Genomic DNA, 15,548 nt, shown 5'->3' on the forward strand with positions numbered 1-15,548 from the left:
GTGGAGAGGGAGGAGGCGGTGAGGACAGGGCCGAACCAGGAGAAATATGGAGGAAGGTTAGATCTGTGTTGACACCCTAGTGGCGTGGTACCAGGAGTGGTGAAGGGGGAAGGAAATAAACAGTTGCAGCTACTGAGAGGGAGAAGGTTCTCGATGAATGCTGAGACAGAAATGGGGGGGTGGGAAGGGGTAGAAGTATGGGAGAAACCACCTTTAGGGTCACAGTTCCTAGGTCTTTCTGCATCTAGATAACATGGGAAAACAGAGCAGAAAGGGTGGACCCATAGCCCGGGGACTTCTGCGTCAGCTTCTTACCCATTCCAGAGTCAAAACCTAGAGGATGTGCCCACACCCCCATAACTCAGCATTTCCCCAAATCCAGGCTTTCCTAGGGGCAAACTACTGAGCACAGGCGGCTCAGGGGCTCCACCTTCCGGCCAAACCGTGACACAGGACAGGCTGGTGCCAAGGACGTCAGAGGCAGATGGGAGGAAACTTAAAGGCCCCTACTCCACCCCTGGCACCTCTCCCAAGGCCCCTCCCCAACCTTCAGCCCCCAGGGGCCTCTGAATTGGGATCTCAGTTTATCCTGCCCTGCTTTTACCCAACTTGAATGCCTCGGGGTGGAGCTTATAGATTCAGGCTCCTCCTTAGGACAAAAACCCCAGCTGGTTTGTAAACAGTCATTAGCAAAGAACCACATCCCAGCAAATGGCCTTCATGGATTTCAAAATGGTGAGATCAGTTCTTGCAGAGCCTTCAGTCCTACCACCAGAGGGCAGATGGGTCTGGATCTACAAAAGAACATCTAACACCAAAGGGCACCAAACCCGAACTTGCACTTTAACAGGGCACTTGTTAGGTGGCTGTTCTTGTAATCCTTGCCTAAATGAAGCCTAAAATGAAGGGAAGATTGTCTACATTCCATTATTTGGCTCAGAAACTCAAGCCCAACAACCCTGAAAATTACCTCTAAAAAAATTTATTTTGGCCACACCACAGGGCATGTGGATCTTAGTTCCCCAAACTGGGATCGAACTTGCACCCCTTGCAGTGGAAGCAGTCAACAGCTGGATCACCAGGGAAGTCTCTGAAAATTCTTTTCCCAATTTTATAACATTCTTTTCCCAATTTTCTTAAGGAATTTTAGCAAACCTCAGAATAGGCCCTAAGGCACTTTATATTCTGCATTGCCTCAAGGAATCATACATACAAGTCTTGCCCAAAATATGTTAGGAGGTGGTAGTCAGGGACACCTTCTGAAAAAAATGGTGGTAATAGAAGAGAGCCCTTTTGACTCAGTTTTAATCCCTCAGAACATGCATCATTTCCAAAAAATTTAATTCACTGATTAACCTGTGCCTTCTCTTAGAACAGCAGTTATTTCTAAACCCATTTTCCCCAAAATGCTCTTCTAAAAATCCTTTTGCTTTTTAAAAGACTGCACTACATATATTTAAGGGGCAAAATTCAACTTGAACAATGACATAAAAGGGCCAAAAATGAGGCCCTATTAGGATCCCATTATCCCCAGGAAACCCCTTCACAAGACTCAGCTATTAAACAATGCAAGACAATGGCTTTTCTTTTTGGATGACCCCATTTCAAACATATATATATAGCCTACTTTGTGCTGTTTCTTGTGGCTATTCTAAACTACTATTAAAAACTTCAGTACTGGCTGTGTTGTCAGGACCAAGAAAAACAGACAGATGTTGAGGGATGTACATTTTATTGGAAACCTTAAATATTCTTCAGACAGAACACAATGTCTTCAATCAAGGCTCTAACGTGGCCTACAGAGAAAACTGCGATTTCTGGATTAGGGGTGAGGAGAGGGACACCATGGAGGATGAGTGCTTAATTTGCCAAAAGGACCCCCTCATGAGTGCTCTTCAGCCAGCTTATCAGCTTTTGCCACAGCTTCTTCAATGGGTCCCACCATATAGAAGGCCTGTTCTGGGAGATGGTCATATTCACCTATATGGAAAAAAAAATCCAACTGGTGAGAAGTGAAGGATATTAACTTCTACAGTGGTTACATACCTCACCACTTGAGGCCACCAGTCAGAAGGTGATGAAATCCTGTCATCTTAGGTTTTCTTAAACTCGCCTCACAATTTACAAGAAATGCTACAGTACAGACTAAGAATATATGGTCTGGAGTCACATAACTCAGGTTCAAATTCTTTCTGGCTGTATGATATTGGGGCCAGTTAAACTTTCCAAGCTTCACGCTTCCTAATGTGTAAAATAGGATAATAATGCCTTCTTTATAAGCATGTTGTAATTCATGTAGAAGAGTAGCTGGCACTGAAAACTAAGACTCACTAAATCTTAGGCTCACTCTCAGATGGTATTTTCAAAGAAAATTGATGGAGAATATCTTATTTTCATATAAAAATTATGCAATTAGGCACAATATATATTGCCTGATGGTTCCTTGAACAGGAACACAGCACAGCATTCAAAGGAGTTCAGATTCTATGCCACTTTATGTTCAGCCTTATACTGGAAATCTCACCTGCCAAAATCTGCTGGAATCCTTTGATGGTCTCCTTGAGGGGTACCAGCTTCCCCAAATGACCGGTAAAGACCTCAGCCACCTGGAATGGCTGAGACAAGAAACGCTGGATTTTCCGTGCACGAGACACAGTTAACTTGTCTTCCTCAGAAAGTTCATCCATACCCAGGATGGCAATGATGTCCTGGAGGGATTTGTAGTCCTATGAAAAAACAAGATGAGAGGCCAAGTAAATATTTACATTCCTCAAACTTCGACAAAAACTTAAGGGTTAATACAACTTTATATTCACAATGAGCTTTGTATAGAGCATTTTAGCACTTTACTGTACTTAACTGAAACAAATCAGTTAAATGAGGGTCATGAGGGCCCTCAGCTAAGATTGGTATCTTGTTTCCCCTACTCTGAATCTATCCAGTGCTGTTATAAAAAACTGCAACTCCAAACCTGGAAACTCAGGAGACCTCATTAACACTCACTAGGAATTCTAGTCTCTTCTTTCCTTCCTCTAATGCAAATCACACAAATTACCAGGGAAGATCTTAGTCCCCAAATTCCCTCTATGACTTTAGGGCCACTGATCTCACCTGCAGAATCTTTTGCACCCCACGGGCAACATCATAATGCTCACTGCCAACAATGTTGGGATCCATGATGCGAGACGTGGAGTCCAGAGGATCCACAGCTGGATAGATGCCCAGCTCAGCAATAGCACGGGACAGCACCGTGGTAGCATCCAAATGGGCAAAGGTAGTGGCCGGGGCAGGGTCAGTCAAGTCATCAGCAGGCACATAGATAGCCTAAAGTGAATCAAGAACCCATTAAGAGCAGCAGGAACCCAAGTAATTCTACTTAAACCATCCCCTTTTCTGACCCCTCCTCATTATGTTACTCTATCTTCTCAACATTCAAGAGTCCAACGGAGACTCTTACCACTCCTAATGCAGAGTATTAGTGGTTACATATTATTTGGTTCCTCCAAGCTGTAATGGAAGAATTTTCATTGTTATTCCTTTTGTTCTTCATCCTACTTTCTAATTCTAAACCAAAAAACTCGCCCTACTCTATCAGGAAAATGAATCATAAAAGTTAAAAAAATTTAGACTAATTTTTTGATGATTTTACTATATACACCATCTACATACATTTGAAAATTGTAGTAGCTAGTGTAGTACATATTTAAAGTTCACTTCAAAGTTCCCTTCAGGTTGGAAACCACTATTTTGTGATCTACATTTACATATACACCTTCAATTAGCTCAGATGAGTGGTTTCTTAATCTTTTAGGGTCTTTAACATGCACACAGAATTTTAAATATTATTTAAGCTCCAGTACCTACTTAAAAAAAGTAACGAGATTTTATACCTCTGTACATGCCTTTATACAAATTAGACCTTCATCCATTTAACTGTTCTCACCTGTACAGAGGTGATGGATCCCTTTTTGGTGGTGGTGATTCTTTCCTGCATGGTACCCATGTCAGTGGCCAGGGTAGGCTGATAACCCACAGCAGAAGGGATTCTGCCCAATAAAGCAGACACCTGGGGGAAAAAAAAGAAAAAGAAAAACCATATCGTTAGCCTTATCTGCATCATTCCATAAAAAGGTCAAATGAACCAGGTTCTCCCAAACCTACCTCTGAGCCAGCCTGGGTGAAGCGAAAGATGTTATCAATAAACAGCAACACATCTTGACCTTCTTGGTCTCTGAAGTACTCAGCTACAGTCAGCCCAGTCAGAGCGACCCGGGCCCGAGCACCAGGTGGTTCATTCATTTGACCGTACACCAGAGCTACCTGCAGCAATTATAAATAATCAGAAATCCTGGCAGAAGAGTATGAAAGTCATCTATCCAAGGTCCCCAAATCAGAGAAACTACCAAAAAACCCTCCTCCTCAGGTGTCTAGGTTTTTGTTCATAAATTTTTTTCCCCTTTTAGAGCTGCAGTTTAAAACAAAAGATAATTTCTTTTATTACTGAGGCAAAATTCTTCTGGCAGGAAGGAAATAAACTGTAAATATGTGAAAAGCACAAAATAGGGTTGAGACATTAATGTTTAATGTCCCCAGAATTAGCTTTCAAATGATGGGTCTATATATCAGAACAAAAACCCAAGAAACGTTATCTAATATTAAAAAGGAAAACGCAATGTACATGAGTGTATTAGCAACAGGAGAAAATACTGATAGAACTTTCCTTTGTAGGTCCTAGGACAATAAAATGAAAATACAAAACAAGACAACTTCAACAGTTTCCTGACCTGACTTACACGGACATCAGCTCAGTGCTCACCTTAGAGGTAGCATCTTTTAAGTTGATAACACCAGACTCAATCATTTCATGGTATAAGTCATTGCCCTCACGGGTCCTTTCACCAACACCAGCAAACACAGAATAACCACCATGGGCTTTGGCAACGTTGTTGATTAACTCCATGATCAGTACTGTCTTGCCGACTCCAGCACCACCAAAGAGCCCTACAACAGGTTGAGAAAAACAAATTAAGAATTTCATTTCCATATAAGCAAACTTCAAAAAAATTTTTTTGTGTTTCTTTCCATCTTTTCCCTTCTCAGAAATGGCATCTGGCTTCAGCAAACTCAGAAGAACGAAAGTCAGAAGCTGCTCATCAGTGAGGGACGTATCTCAGTACCCACTCATAACATGGTAGGATTTGTTTCCCACATTAGGTTTGGAAAATATCTACCTGTCATTTAACATACCAATTTTGCCACCCTTGGCATATGGAGCCAGCAAATCCACAACCTTGATACCAGTAACCAGAATTTCCTGCTCAACACTCATCTCCACGAATTCAGGAGCCTCAGCATGAATAGCAGCAAATCTGTAAAGGCAGACGAGAAGATCAGTGTCTGTTCATCTTATTAAAAAGTTCTTCTCAATTCTCAAGCCTAACCCTTTACTCACAGTCTCATCTTTTATATAACACTCTAGACAAATTACCACCCACCATCAAGCCCAAATATTCTGCAATAAAAGGAATTTCATTATCTCAGGAAGCAATAATCCCATTCCCTGACAACTCTGTCATGAAGGTTTCCTTTTACAGAATCTAAACATCACTTCTTCACATACCAATATGAAATACTAACACCACTGGTATTTAGATGAACTGAAATAATCAACCTATGGAGTTCAGTTTTCTCTTTTTTATAATCAGAATTTCTGCATCATTAATTTTCTTCATTAGAAATTTCATTGTGTGGTTTAAAGAAATGACTAGAGCAGCATTTTAGGGATTCTCTGCAGAAAAATTCTGCTATAGTAGATGGTGCCACCTTAATGTATAAAACTGCTAGGAACAAGTTCCTGTGTGTGTAGATACAATAAGAGGAATACTTACTGCTTGGTTTTGATGGGGCCCCTCTCATCAATAGGTTCTCCAATGACGTTCATGATTCTACCCAAGGTCTCAGGGCCAACAGGAATTCTGATTGGTGCACCAGAATCCAGGACTTTCTGACCTCTAACCAAGCCTTCTGTACCGTCCATAGCAATGGTCCTTACGGTGCTCTCACCTGTCAGATATAGGCATTGCAGGATTACACAGAAGGACAAACTGGCTTCGTGGTATTTAATTAAGTTGTAGCTGGCATTAAACACCTAAGTCAACCAAGACTTCTTCTCAGTACCTAAACGTGGCTTCAGCAAACTCAGAAGAACGAAAGTCATTTTGATAAAATCATCATAGAAGACAGCCTGGTTTTGAGGGATATTTGGGTCGAACAAGATCTTTACTTTTCCTAACAAATTCTACTTACCCAAATGCTGGGCCACCTCCAAAACCAGCCTGGTCTCCCTGCCTTGCACCTCCAGGGCATTTAGGATGGGAGGCAGTCCCTCATCAAACTGGACGTCCACCACTGCACCAATGACCGCCACGATGCGCCCAGTGGCGCCGCCGGCCTTTGGCGATGGAGATGCTTGAGCGGCATAGTCTCTGGCTAACAGACAAAAAAGATGTTGAAGAAGTTGGGGTTAGGACAGTTAAAGGTCATCGGACACCCGGACTTAACTCACAAGTTACTGGTGAACACAGCCCAGGCCCGGCCCCCTTCCGCTTGCACGGAAGGCGGGTTCAGAGGGAGGGCCGCGCTGGAAGCGGAGAGCGAGCCTGCACCATCTTCCCATCCTCATGCACAAAACTCCATTATTCGAGAGCGCGCGCGGTGCCCCCATTTCAAGGGAAGGTCAATGCACCTGCTCGCACTACTACGTCACACAGCGCCCCTCTTCCAAAATAAGACGGAATTAGATCGTCCCTGTTCTTGTTCTTCCGCCGTTAGAGGGCAGGGCGCTGGCGTCCTTCTAGCACCACAGATCCCTTAGGCCGGAGCAACTATCGGCCCCAGGCTCAAGGTCATGGGACGACAGAACCGAACCCAGCTGCTAGAGCAAGGCACTTACCAGGCTGGAGCGCTGCAGGAGCGGCCCGCAGTAAGAGCTGGGCTTGCGGTAGCGGTGCTGAAGGGGTGAGTCCCCGGAAGGCCCCGGAGGCCGAGGCAACAGCCAAACGACCCACAAGTCCCAACATGGCGGAGCCCGGGTGGAGACTGAGCACTGCAGCGGTCTGGCCTCCAACTGCCAGCAGTTGAAGGCGAGACCTACTCTGCAGTAGGCACGGCCATTGGGTAATTTTTCTGCTTATCACTCTGGGCGCTGCTCCTATAGGCCAATAGTCTCTCATGTTCTCAACCATTGGCCAAAATTCGTGCTAATCTGAATTCCTTTTTTTATTGGACAGTGACTGGCTCGGTGCCACCCTCAGAGCTTTGAAACATAATTGGACAACAGGGATGTCAGTCGGAGAGAGCACTTGGAGGAACTGCGTTTGGGAAAGGGGCCGAGTTCCTGTGCGGAAGCACGTGGGCTGTCTTTGGCTGTCCTTGGGCTCTCTCTTTAGATAGGATCCTGAGCTAGGTGACAGTCTCAGGGGCGGTTTTAAGGAAGTGGTAGCCTCATGAGGCAACATTGACTGACCTTGGCTAGTTAGGAGTCTTCTCTAGAGTCAAACGGTTTTTCTTCCGCAGTAGGGAGATTGGAAGTTTATAGACGATTCAGCAGGTCAGGAATCTGATACAATGAAAGACTCATGTAAACCAGTCTTTTAAAAAATGTGTGCTGGGCATTGAGAAGGCAAAGATAAATAAGACTTAAAGAAAAACAGATGAGCAAAAAATGCAATAAACTGTGATAGGTCTTGATTAGTACAGGGTAAAACAGATGGAGGAAGGGATAAATTTAGGTCATCTAGAAACTTCCCTGGTGACTCAGACGGTAAAGTGTCTGTCTGCAATGCGAGAGACCTGGGTTCGATCCCTGAGTTGGGAAGATACCCTGGAGAAGGAAATGGCAACCCACTCCAGTACTCTTGCCTTGAAAATCCCATGGACGGAGGAGCTTGGTCCATGGGGTCGCAAAGAGTCAGGCACAACTGAGCGACTTCACTTTAGAAATGTGAAATGTAGGTGGAATTGCCTTTAAGGTGGAAGAAGTTGACAGAAACATCCGTAGAATGTAGAAAAGGTTGGGAAACAGCCGTAGAATTCCTAGGGTAAAGTAGGAAGGAAGACTATTCCATTATATATTTGTATTACACAGCATGTTTCTTTTATGGTACTGCAGGTGAGGAAGGGAAAAAAGAGGCGAATAAAGAGATGAATACAGAGAGAAGAACCAGTTTTCAGGGCCTTGGATGGGAGTGGAGGCAGGGCAGAGGTAAGTGTGTGGTCCTTGAACATGAAAAATCATAAAATAAATAGGACATCCTTTAATGTAGTATTGACTTTATTTAAGGTATTTAGGAGCAGGGTGGAGGAAACCCTTAATCTATCAGAACAAACATGACTAATGACAAACATGGCTGCTGGTCAACATGAAGCTACTTCCCCAGACTTTCTCCAACCAGCACACATTAGTTCTTATTTTTCTGCGTGATAATGAATGTTTCCTACTGTTTGGTAGCAAGAACTACAAAGAACTTAGAAGGAGAAAGCAGGAACATAAGAGAATTACAGAAAGTTTGATTTGAAGTGCCTGTGGTTTCCCAGGTGGCGCTAGTAGTAAAGAACCTGCCCGCCAGTGCAGCAGACCAGAGACCTGGCTACCATCCCTGGGTCAGGAAGATTCCTTTAAGAAGGGCATGGCAACCCACTCCAGTATTCTTGCCTGGAAAATCCCATGAAAAGAGGAACCTGGCAGATTACAGTCCATAGCGTCCCAAAAGTTCACATCTAAAGCAACTTAGCATGCACACAGGTAATCTTGCCTCAGTTCCGTTGAGTTCAATTCAGTCGCTCAGTCGTGTCCGACTCTTTGCGACCCCATGAATCGCAGCAGGCCAGGCCTCCCTATTCATCACCATCTCCCGGAGTTCACTCAGACTCACATCCATAGAGCCCATGATGCCATCCAGCCATCTCATCCTCAGTCGTCCCCTTCTCCTCCTGCCCCCAATCCCTCCCAGCATCAGTCTTTTCCATTGAGTCAACTCTTCTCATGAGGTGGCCAAAGTACTGAAGTTTCAGCTTTAGCATCATTCCTTCCAAAGAAATCCCAGGGCTGATCTCCTTCAGAATGGACTGGTTGGATCTCCTTGCAGTCCAAGGGACTCTCAAGAGTCTTCTCCAACACCACAGTTCAAAAGCATCAATTCTGCGGCGCTCAGCCTTTTTCACAGTCCAACTCTCACATCCATACATGACCACAGAAAAAACCATAGCCTTGACTAGACGGACCTTAGTCGGCAAAGTAATGTCTCTGCTTTTGAATATACTATCTAGATTGGTCATAATTTTTCTTCCAAGGAGTAAGCGTCTTTTAATTTCATGGCTGCAGTCACCATCTGCAGTGATTTTGGAGCCCAAAAAAATAAAGTCTGACACTGTTTCTACTGTTTCCCCATCTATTTCCCATGAAGTGATGGGACCAGATGCCATGATCTTCGTTTTCTGGATGTTGAGCTTTAAGCCAACTTTTTCACCCTCCTCTTTCACTTTCATCAAGAGGCTTTTTAGCTCCTCTTCACTTTCTGCCATAAGGGTGGTGTCATCTGCATATCTGAGGTTACTGATATTTCGCCCAGCAATCTTGATTCCAGCTTGTCCAGCTTGTGTTTCTTCCAACCCAGCGTTTCTCATGATTTAAGCATCACTACGAACAAAGCTAGTAGAGATGATGGAATTCCAGTTGAGCTGTTTCAAATCCTGAAAGATGATGCTGTGAAAGTGCTGCACTCAATATGCCAGCACATTTGGAAAACTCAGCAGTGGCCACAGGACTGGAAAAGGTCAGTTTTCATTCCAATTCCAAAGAAAGGCAATGCAAAAGAATGCTCAAACTACTGCACAATTGCACTCATCTCACATGCTAGTAAAGGGATGCTCAAAATTATCCAAGCCAGGCTTCAGCAATACGTGAACCGTGAACTCCCTGATGTTCAAGCTGGTTTTAGAAAAGGCATAGGAACCAGAGATCAAATTGCCAACATCCACTGGATCATCGAAAAAGCAAGAGAGTTCCAGAAAAACATCTATTTCTGCTTTGTTGACTATGCCAAAGCCTTTGACTGTGTGAATCATAATAAACTGTGGAAAATTCTGAAAGAGATGGGAATACCAGACCACCTAACCTGCCTCTTGAGAAATCTGTATGCAGGTCAGGAAGCAACAGTTAGAACTGGACATGGAACAACAGACTGGTTCCAAATAAGAAAAAGAGTACGTCAAGGCTGTATATTGTCACCCTGCTTATTTAACTTCTATGCAGAGTACATCATGAGAAATGCTGGGTTGGAAGAAACACAAGCTGGAATCTTGCCTAGTAAGAAAGAACCCAAGAAAACAGCAATGTGTATGGAGCAGGTAGAAAAAAATAAACTATCTTGGGAAACAGCAGAGGAATAAGGAGAAGACCAAAGAACATACACCATGCAAGAATCAAGTAGAGTATTAAGGAGAGAGTGGTCAATAGTATCAATTACCTAACTATGCTATAAAATAAGGGCTCAAAAGAACTAGTTGGGTTTGGCAACTAGGAATTCATTCTGCAGTGATACAGGGTCAAAGAATTTCAATGGGCTGCATGCAGGATATACATTTTTGTTTTGCAACTTGTGCTCTTCCCATTACACGGGGTAGCATCCCATTTAATACGAAGCTATACATTTCACTTGCTTTTCTCAACTATTAGAGTTGAAGTTTCTATAGAAAGGATAAGATACTTAAGAATTGCCCCTGGAACCAGACTGGGTTTAAAATCTTTTTACACTTACTAGACAACATTGAGCAAGTTTAAAATCTCTGTATATCATCTTCCTCATTATAAGAGATGAGGATAATCTCATAGAGTTGTCTCAAATCAAATAGATTAAAATGTGAAAGAAGCATTTAGAAAAATGTCTGGCACATAACCAGCACATTTGTGTTGACTAGTATTTTTACTTACTATTGACTTAGTGTTAAGATCCTTTGGTTCTGTATCATTACTTCTAGTTGTGGCCAAAATTTTTTATTAACCATCAAACATTTAAACTGACACTTCACTTAATCCAGGTGTCCAAGGGAAGATTTCAACATAAAATTCCAGGTAACTGAGGCTTGTCACTTTTTGAAATGTTTTCACATTTAGGATATTATCAGGAAACTTTATTGTTTGGGCAGTTGCTGTGGCTGCTGCTGCTAAGTCACTTCAGTCGTGTCCGACTCTGTGTGACCCCATAGATGGCAGCCCACCAGGCTCCTCCATCCCTGGGATTCTCCAGGCAAGAACACTGAAGTGGGTTGCCATTTCCTTCTCCAATGCATGAAAAGTGGAAAGTGAAAGTGAAGTCATTCAGTCGTGTCCAACTCTTCTCGACCCCATGGATGCAGCCCACCAGGCTCCTCTGTCCGTGGGATTTTCCAGGCAAGAGGACTGGAGTGGGGTGCCATTGCCTTCTCCCTTGGGCAGCTGGGTTACATTAAACAAATCTTTGTATCACAATGCAACACTAAATGCTCTTAATGTTACCGAGGTGGATATATAAAGCTATTTCTCCACTATGCTCATTTGTAAATTTTTAATTTTTCTAACTCCTTTGCTGTCTGGAATTAGATAACCTGCTAAATTTATAAGTAATACTGTCTAAAATCCGCCTGCAATGCAGGAGACCTGTTTGATTCCTGGGTGGAGAAGTTCCCCTGGAGAAGGGATAGGCTACCCACTCCAGTATTCTTCGGCTTCCCTGGTGGCTCAAACAGTAAAGAATCTGCCTGCATCGTGGGAGACCTGGGTTCAATCCCTGGGTTGGTAAGATCCCCTGGTGGAGGGCATGGCAGCCCACTCCAGTATTTGTGCCTGGAGAATCCCCATGGACAGAGGAGCCTGGCAGGCTACAGCCCATGGGGTCACAAAGAGTCAGATATAACTAAACACAGCACATTTGAGTTTTGACATATTTGGTCTTGCTTATTTCTTGATTTCCAGATAGCCCAGGCATTATTTCATGTAAAATACAAGTTACTTTCCATGGGATAAGAGACCACAAAGACTGAACCTGAATTTCAAATTAACTAACCTCTCAATTTATGACTGAAAACCTTACGAATTTCATCTTAAGGTGAAAATTGTTTACCATGAACTTTTCTTTTGGCTGAGCAGCAGCTTTCGGAATCTTAGTTCCAACTAGGGATTGAACACACAGCAGTGATAGTCCCAACCACTGGACTGCCAGGGAATTCCTTACAGACTCATTTTGTCCACCATTCATAATGGTCAAGTCCCACATTCATTCAGTACTTTGTCTCTACCATATTTTTTGACAATCATGTTGGGTGATTTCAAAAATAATCCAATCAATTCCCTGGCTTCAGAGTTTTATAATCTCTTCAATTCCAATTAGTTTTGAACTGACATTCCACTTAAGTATCCTACTCAAGTTGTACCTCAAAAATCTAATACTCTCTTGTCAGACCACAATTTTTTTTTAATGCAGGTAGTTCACGAACATTGTAAGCACACAGGATCAGGATAAATCCTTTCATCACTACCCAAATCTCACTCCCAGAAATAAGCATTAAAAAATATTTTGCATCTATGCATTCACTTTTTTATCCCATGTCTATAAAACATATATTGTCTTCTGAAAAAACTTCAGTGGAGGCACACTACAGAAAATGTAAGGTTTCTGATCTTTATGTTTTTGAGAAAGAACTTTGTGTGAGGTTACATTTCTGGCTGTAGCTACACCTTATGGCACAGAAATGTGTAATAACTTACTCCATTAATGGTTATTTGGATTGTTTTAAATGGCTATTACATGCAGTATTGAAGGAAAAAAAGGAAATTTTATAAACACGAGTTGCTTCTTTAAAATTACTAGAAATAAAATGTTGGCTTAAAGTTATGTTCATTTAATTTAAAAATTTTTATTTTTAGCTGCGCCACAGGGCTTGTCAGATGGGGGAATCTTAGTTCCTCCACCAGGGAGTGAACCCAGGTGCCTGGCAGTGAGAACACAGGATCGTAACCACTGGACCAGCAGGGATTACATATTTTTTTTAGATCCCTCCTTTGTACCTTCTAGATTTTGCATCATTCTTGGAAGAATTTCCCCGTTATTAGTAAGAATTTGAATTTTTTGCAGTGAGTGGGCCAGGAACCACCAGCACAGAATCATCTTAAATCTACATTATCTACTATAGTAATCACTAGCTATATGGGATTACATGTTAAAATTAGTTTTTAGTCACACTGGCCACATTTCCAATAGTTCTTTGCAGCTGGCACTCACTGTATCAGACAACGGAGACACAGAACAATTTCATCAGTCACACTAGATAGAGTTGCCATCTCAGCAGGACCAACTGATTCAGAATCTGTTTTAGATCTAAAGGAAGTTATCAAGCTTCAGCACACATCAGAATCAGCTAGAGGTCTAGTTTAGTTTCTGATTTGGAAGATTTGGGGGCCCAGATTTATATATCTAACAAGTTCCTAGGTGAGACGGATGCTGGTAGCCAGGACACTTAAAACCAAACTACATCTCTATTTTGGCTGCCCCTTGTGGCATGTGGCATCTTAGTTCCTTGACTAGGGATCAATCCAATGCCCCGTGTATCGAAAGCATGGAGTTGTAGCCACTGGAGCACTGGGATCACACATGTCAAGTATCATAACTGCAATTTTCTGGGCCCCACATGCACCTACTATCCTAAGGCATATCTTCCGGTTGGGACTTCTGAATCCACATAGACCCAAGGTGGGTCTATAGCTACAAGGCTACAGGTACAGGACAGGAACTAGAGCTTCGAGATGAAACTTGTGAGAATATAAAAGTATGGCCGAGGGAGGGAGGTAAACTCAAAAGGCTATTATACTGGATACAGCAATCCCTCCTAAACCTGTGATGAGGAGATATGGGAATGGGTTGCTAAGGAGAGAAGTAGTCAAGGTCATTGGACTTGAGGCAAAGAAATCTGAGCTAGAGGTCTGGATAGGTTCTTCACGTAAACAATGAAATTATCTAGGCTGACACTAAAAGCTGTAAGCAATTGACATTTTGTTTTCACTTTAGTAGGTGCTGTCCTCAGGGTGGGATATTTAGTGGTGACATACATCCATCACTGTTCCTGAAGAGATTACCGACTATTATCAAGTATGAAAGCCTATCAGAGTAGAATAATTTGGGAGTTAAGAGCAGGCCTTACACAAACCTGCCTACCCTATCCTCCCCAGCCTTTATGTTCTCAAGGGTTAGTACAATACTGGGAGAGCAAAGGGGGAACAGCAGCTGATACTCACATACAGGTGGAAGTTCATTATCACACGTCAAAATAACTCCTGCTAAATAGGAAAAAAAACCTGCAAAGAACTGAACGGGTAAATAAAACGTAAGCTGTAGCAACTAATCACTTTCCTTTCTTCCTTGAAGGTAACTTTACAGTTCAGGAAGTTGAATATAGCCATCTTTATCACATGTCACAATAGCCAAATGGTGACATGCCATCTCCCTTATCCAAGCTTAAATTCACCAAATGATCCTCTCCCCAGTGACTCTTTAAGGCAAAAGCAGCCCTGGTTCAGATTTGCAATGCAAGGCCAAAGTCCTCCTTAAGTTTTGGCCTGTCAATTCACCTTTTAGCATGATATCCTTTTAACTTAAAGAGGGGTCAGATACCACTGAGAGGCCTTCATACCTGACAGCAATAAGGATTACTGAAATCCCACTATAGTATTTGAGCACAAAGCAGGTTTGAAAAAATCTTAAGGAACAGGATGAAATTAGAAATCCATCATGCTATATTTTAATGCTGTAGCCCAATGGCTGGCATTAAGCCAATAAATTAATGACTCTCTAACTTCCAGAACATACAAAAATAATTCTTTGCAAGAATAAAACTAGAGGTTTTTTTTTTTTAAAGTTTTTCTATGAAGCAGTACATTATCAATCATACTGATACCTCTGGCATGCTCCAGAGAAAGGAGACCAAGTTTAAAATAATTTTCTAGAAGTACAGAAGTCCAAACATCCTAATGTGGAAAAAACTAAGGCTTTGAAGAAAAACTGCCTTCCCATAAGAGGACCAATGTAACAAAAGAGTTGATTGCCCGGTCTCTTTAAGTAGTAAGATTTTCTATTTGTACCATTTCAAGAAAATGGCTTTGAGTATCTCATTTGGAACAATTATATACTTAACAAGGAAAGAAAAAAGGTTATGTTTTTCCTTCTAAGTCCCCACAATACTCTATCCATACCTATTACTACATCTGCCATTTCCCAAGTTTCTTTTCACTATTTGTCCCAAGGCTTAGCTTGTGATGTGTGCTCCCTGCGTATGCAATTACACAATTACCTGAAGGATTTATCTTTGTATTCCCTGCCCCCAGCACTTTAACACTGCCTGTAACAAAGGTCCTTAGTGTCTGACATGAGAAAGTACTGAAATATGAAGCATTTCTATGCTATGACAAATACACAGAAGCTGGAAAGAATAAAAAATGCCAAAATGCAAAAGCCCAAAGA

At 42.3% G+C, this 15,548-nt stretch overlaps 1 protein-coding gene and 2 non-coding genes across 3 annotated transcripts; all 3 read right to left on the reverse strand.

Moving 5' to 3' along the window:
- Positions 1-1,715: 1,715 nt before the first annotated feature.
- Positions 1,716-7,125, reverse strand: ATP5F1B (ATP synthase F1 subunit beta). Its single transcript, XM_040232973.1, has 10 exons — positions 6,953-7,125; positions 6,307-6,489; positions 5,889-6,063; positions 5,248-5,369; positions 4,817-5,001; positions 4,162-4,320; positions 3,944-4,066; positions 3,112-3,324; positions 2,525-2,726; positions 1,716-1,980 (listed from the first exon to the last, which is right to left on the reverse strand). Exons 1-10 carry the CDS (start codon positions 7,077-7,079, stop codon positions 1,883-1,885), a joined length of 1,587 nt encoding a protein of 528 aa, XP_040088907.1. The 5' UTR covers positions 7,080-7,125; the 3' UTR covers positions 1,716-1,882.
- Positions 5,092-5,162, reverse strand: LOC120858964. Its single transcript, XR_005719989.1, has one exon. It is a non-coding gene; the product is annotated as a small nucleolar RNA SNORD59 (small nucleolar RNA).
- Positions 6,166-6,240, reverse strand: LOC120858963. The gene has a single exon (XR_005719988.1). It is a non-coding gene; the product is annotated as a small nucleolar RNA SNORD59 (small nucleolar RNA).
- Positions 7,126-15,548: the final 8,423 nt, after the last annotated feature.

This window comes from Oryx dammah, unplaced genomic scaffold (assembly GCF_014754425.2).
Source record: "Oryx dammah isolate SB20612 unplaced genomic scaffold, SCBI_Odam_1.1 HiC_scaffold_29, whole genome shotgun sequence".
Taxonomy (NCBI): Eukaryota; Metazoa; Chordata; class Mammalia; order Artiodactyla; family Bovidae; genus Oryx; species Oryx dammah.

What these genes read in the sequence shown, in the direction of transcription:
- ATP5F1B (XM_040232973.1), bottom strand. Translation starts at nt 7,079, where the DNA reads ATGTTGGGACTTGTGGGTCGTTTGGCTGTTGCCTCGGCCTCCGGGGCC. An exon ending in TAAAAGATGCTACCTCTAAG is followed by an intron (nt 4,321 to 4,816) that starts GTGAGCACTGAG and finishes TAATTGCTGCAG; the next exon opens with GTAGCTCTGGTGTACGGTCA. An exon ending in ATTCCAGCAGATTTTGGCAG is followed by an intron (nt 1,981 to 2,524) that starts GTGAGATTTCCA and finishes TTTTCCATATAG; the next exon opens with GTGAATATGACCATCTCCCA.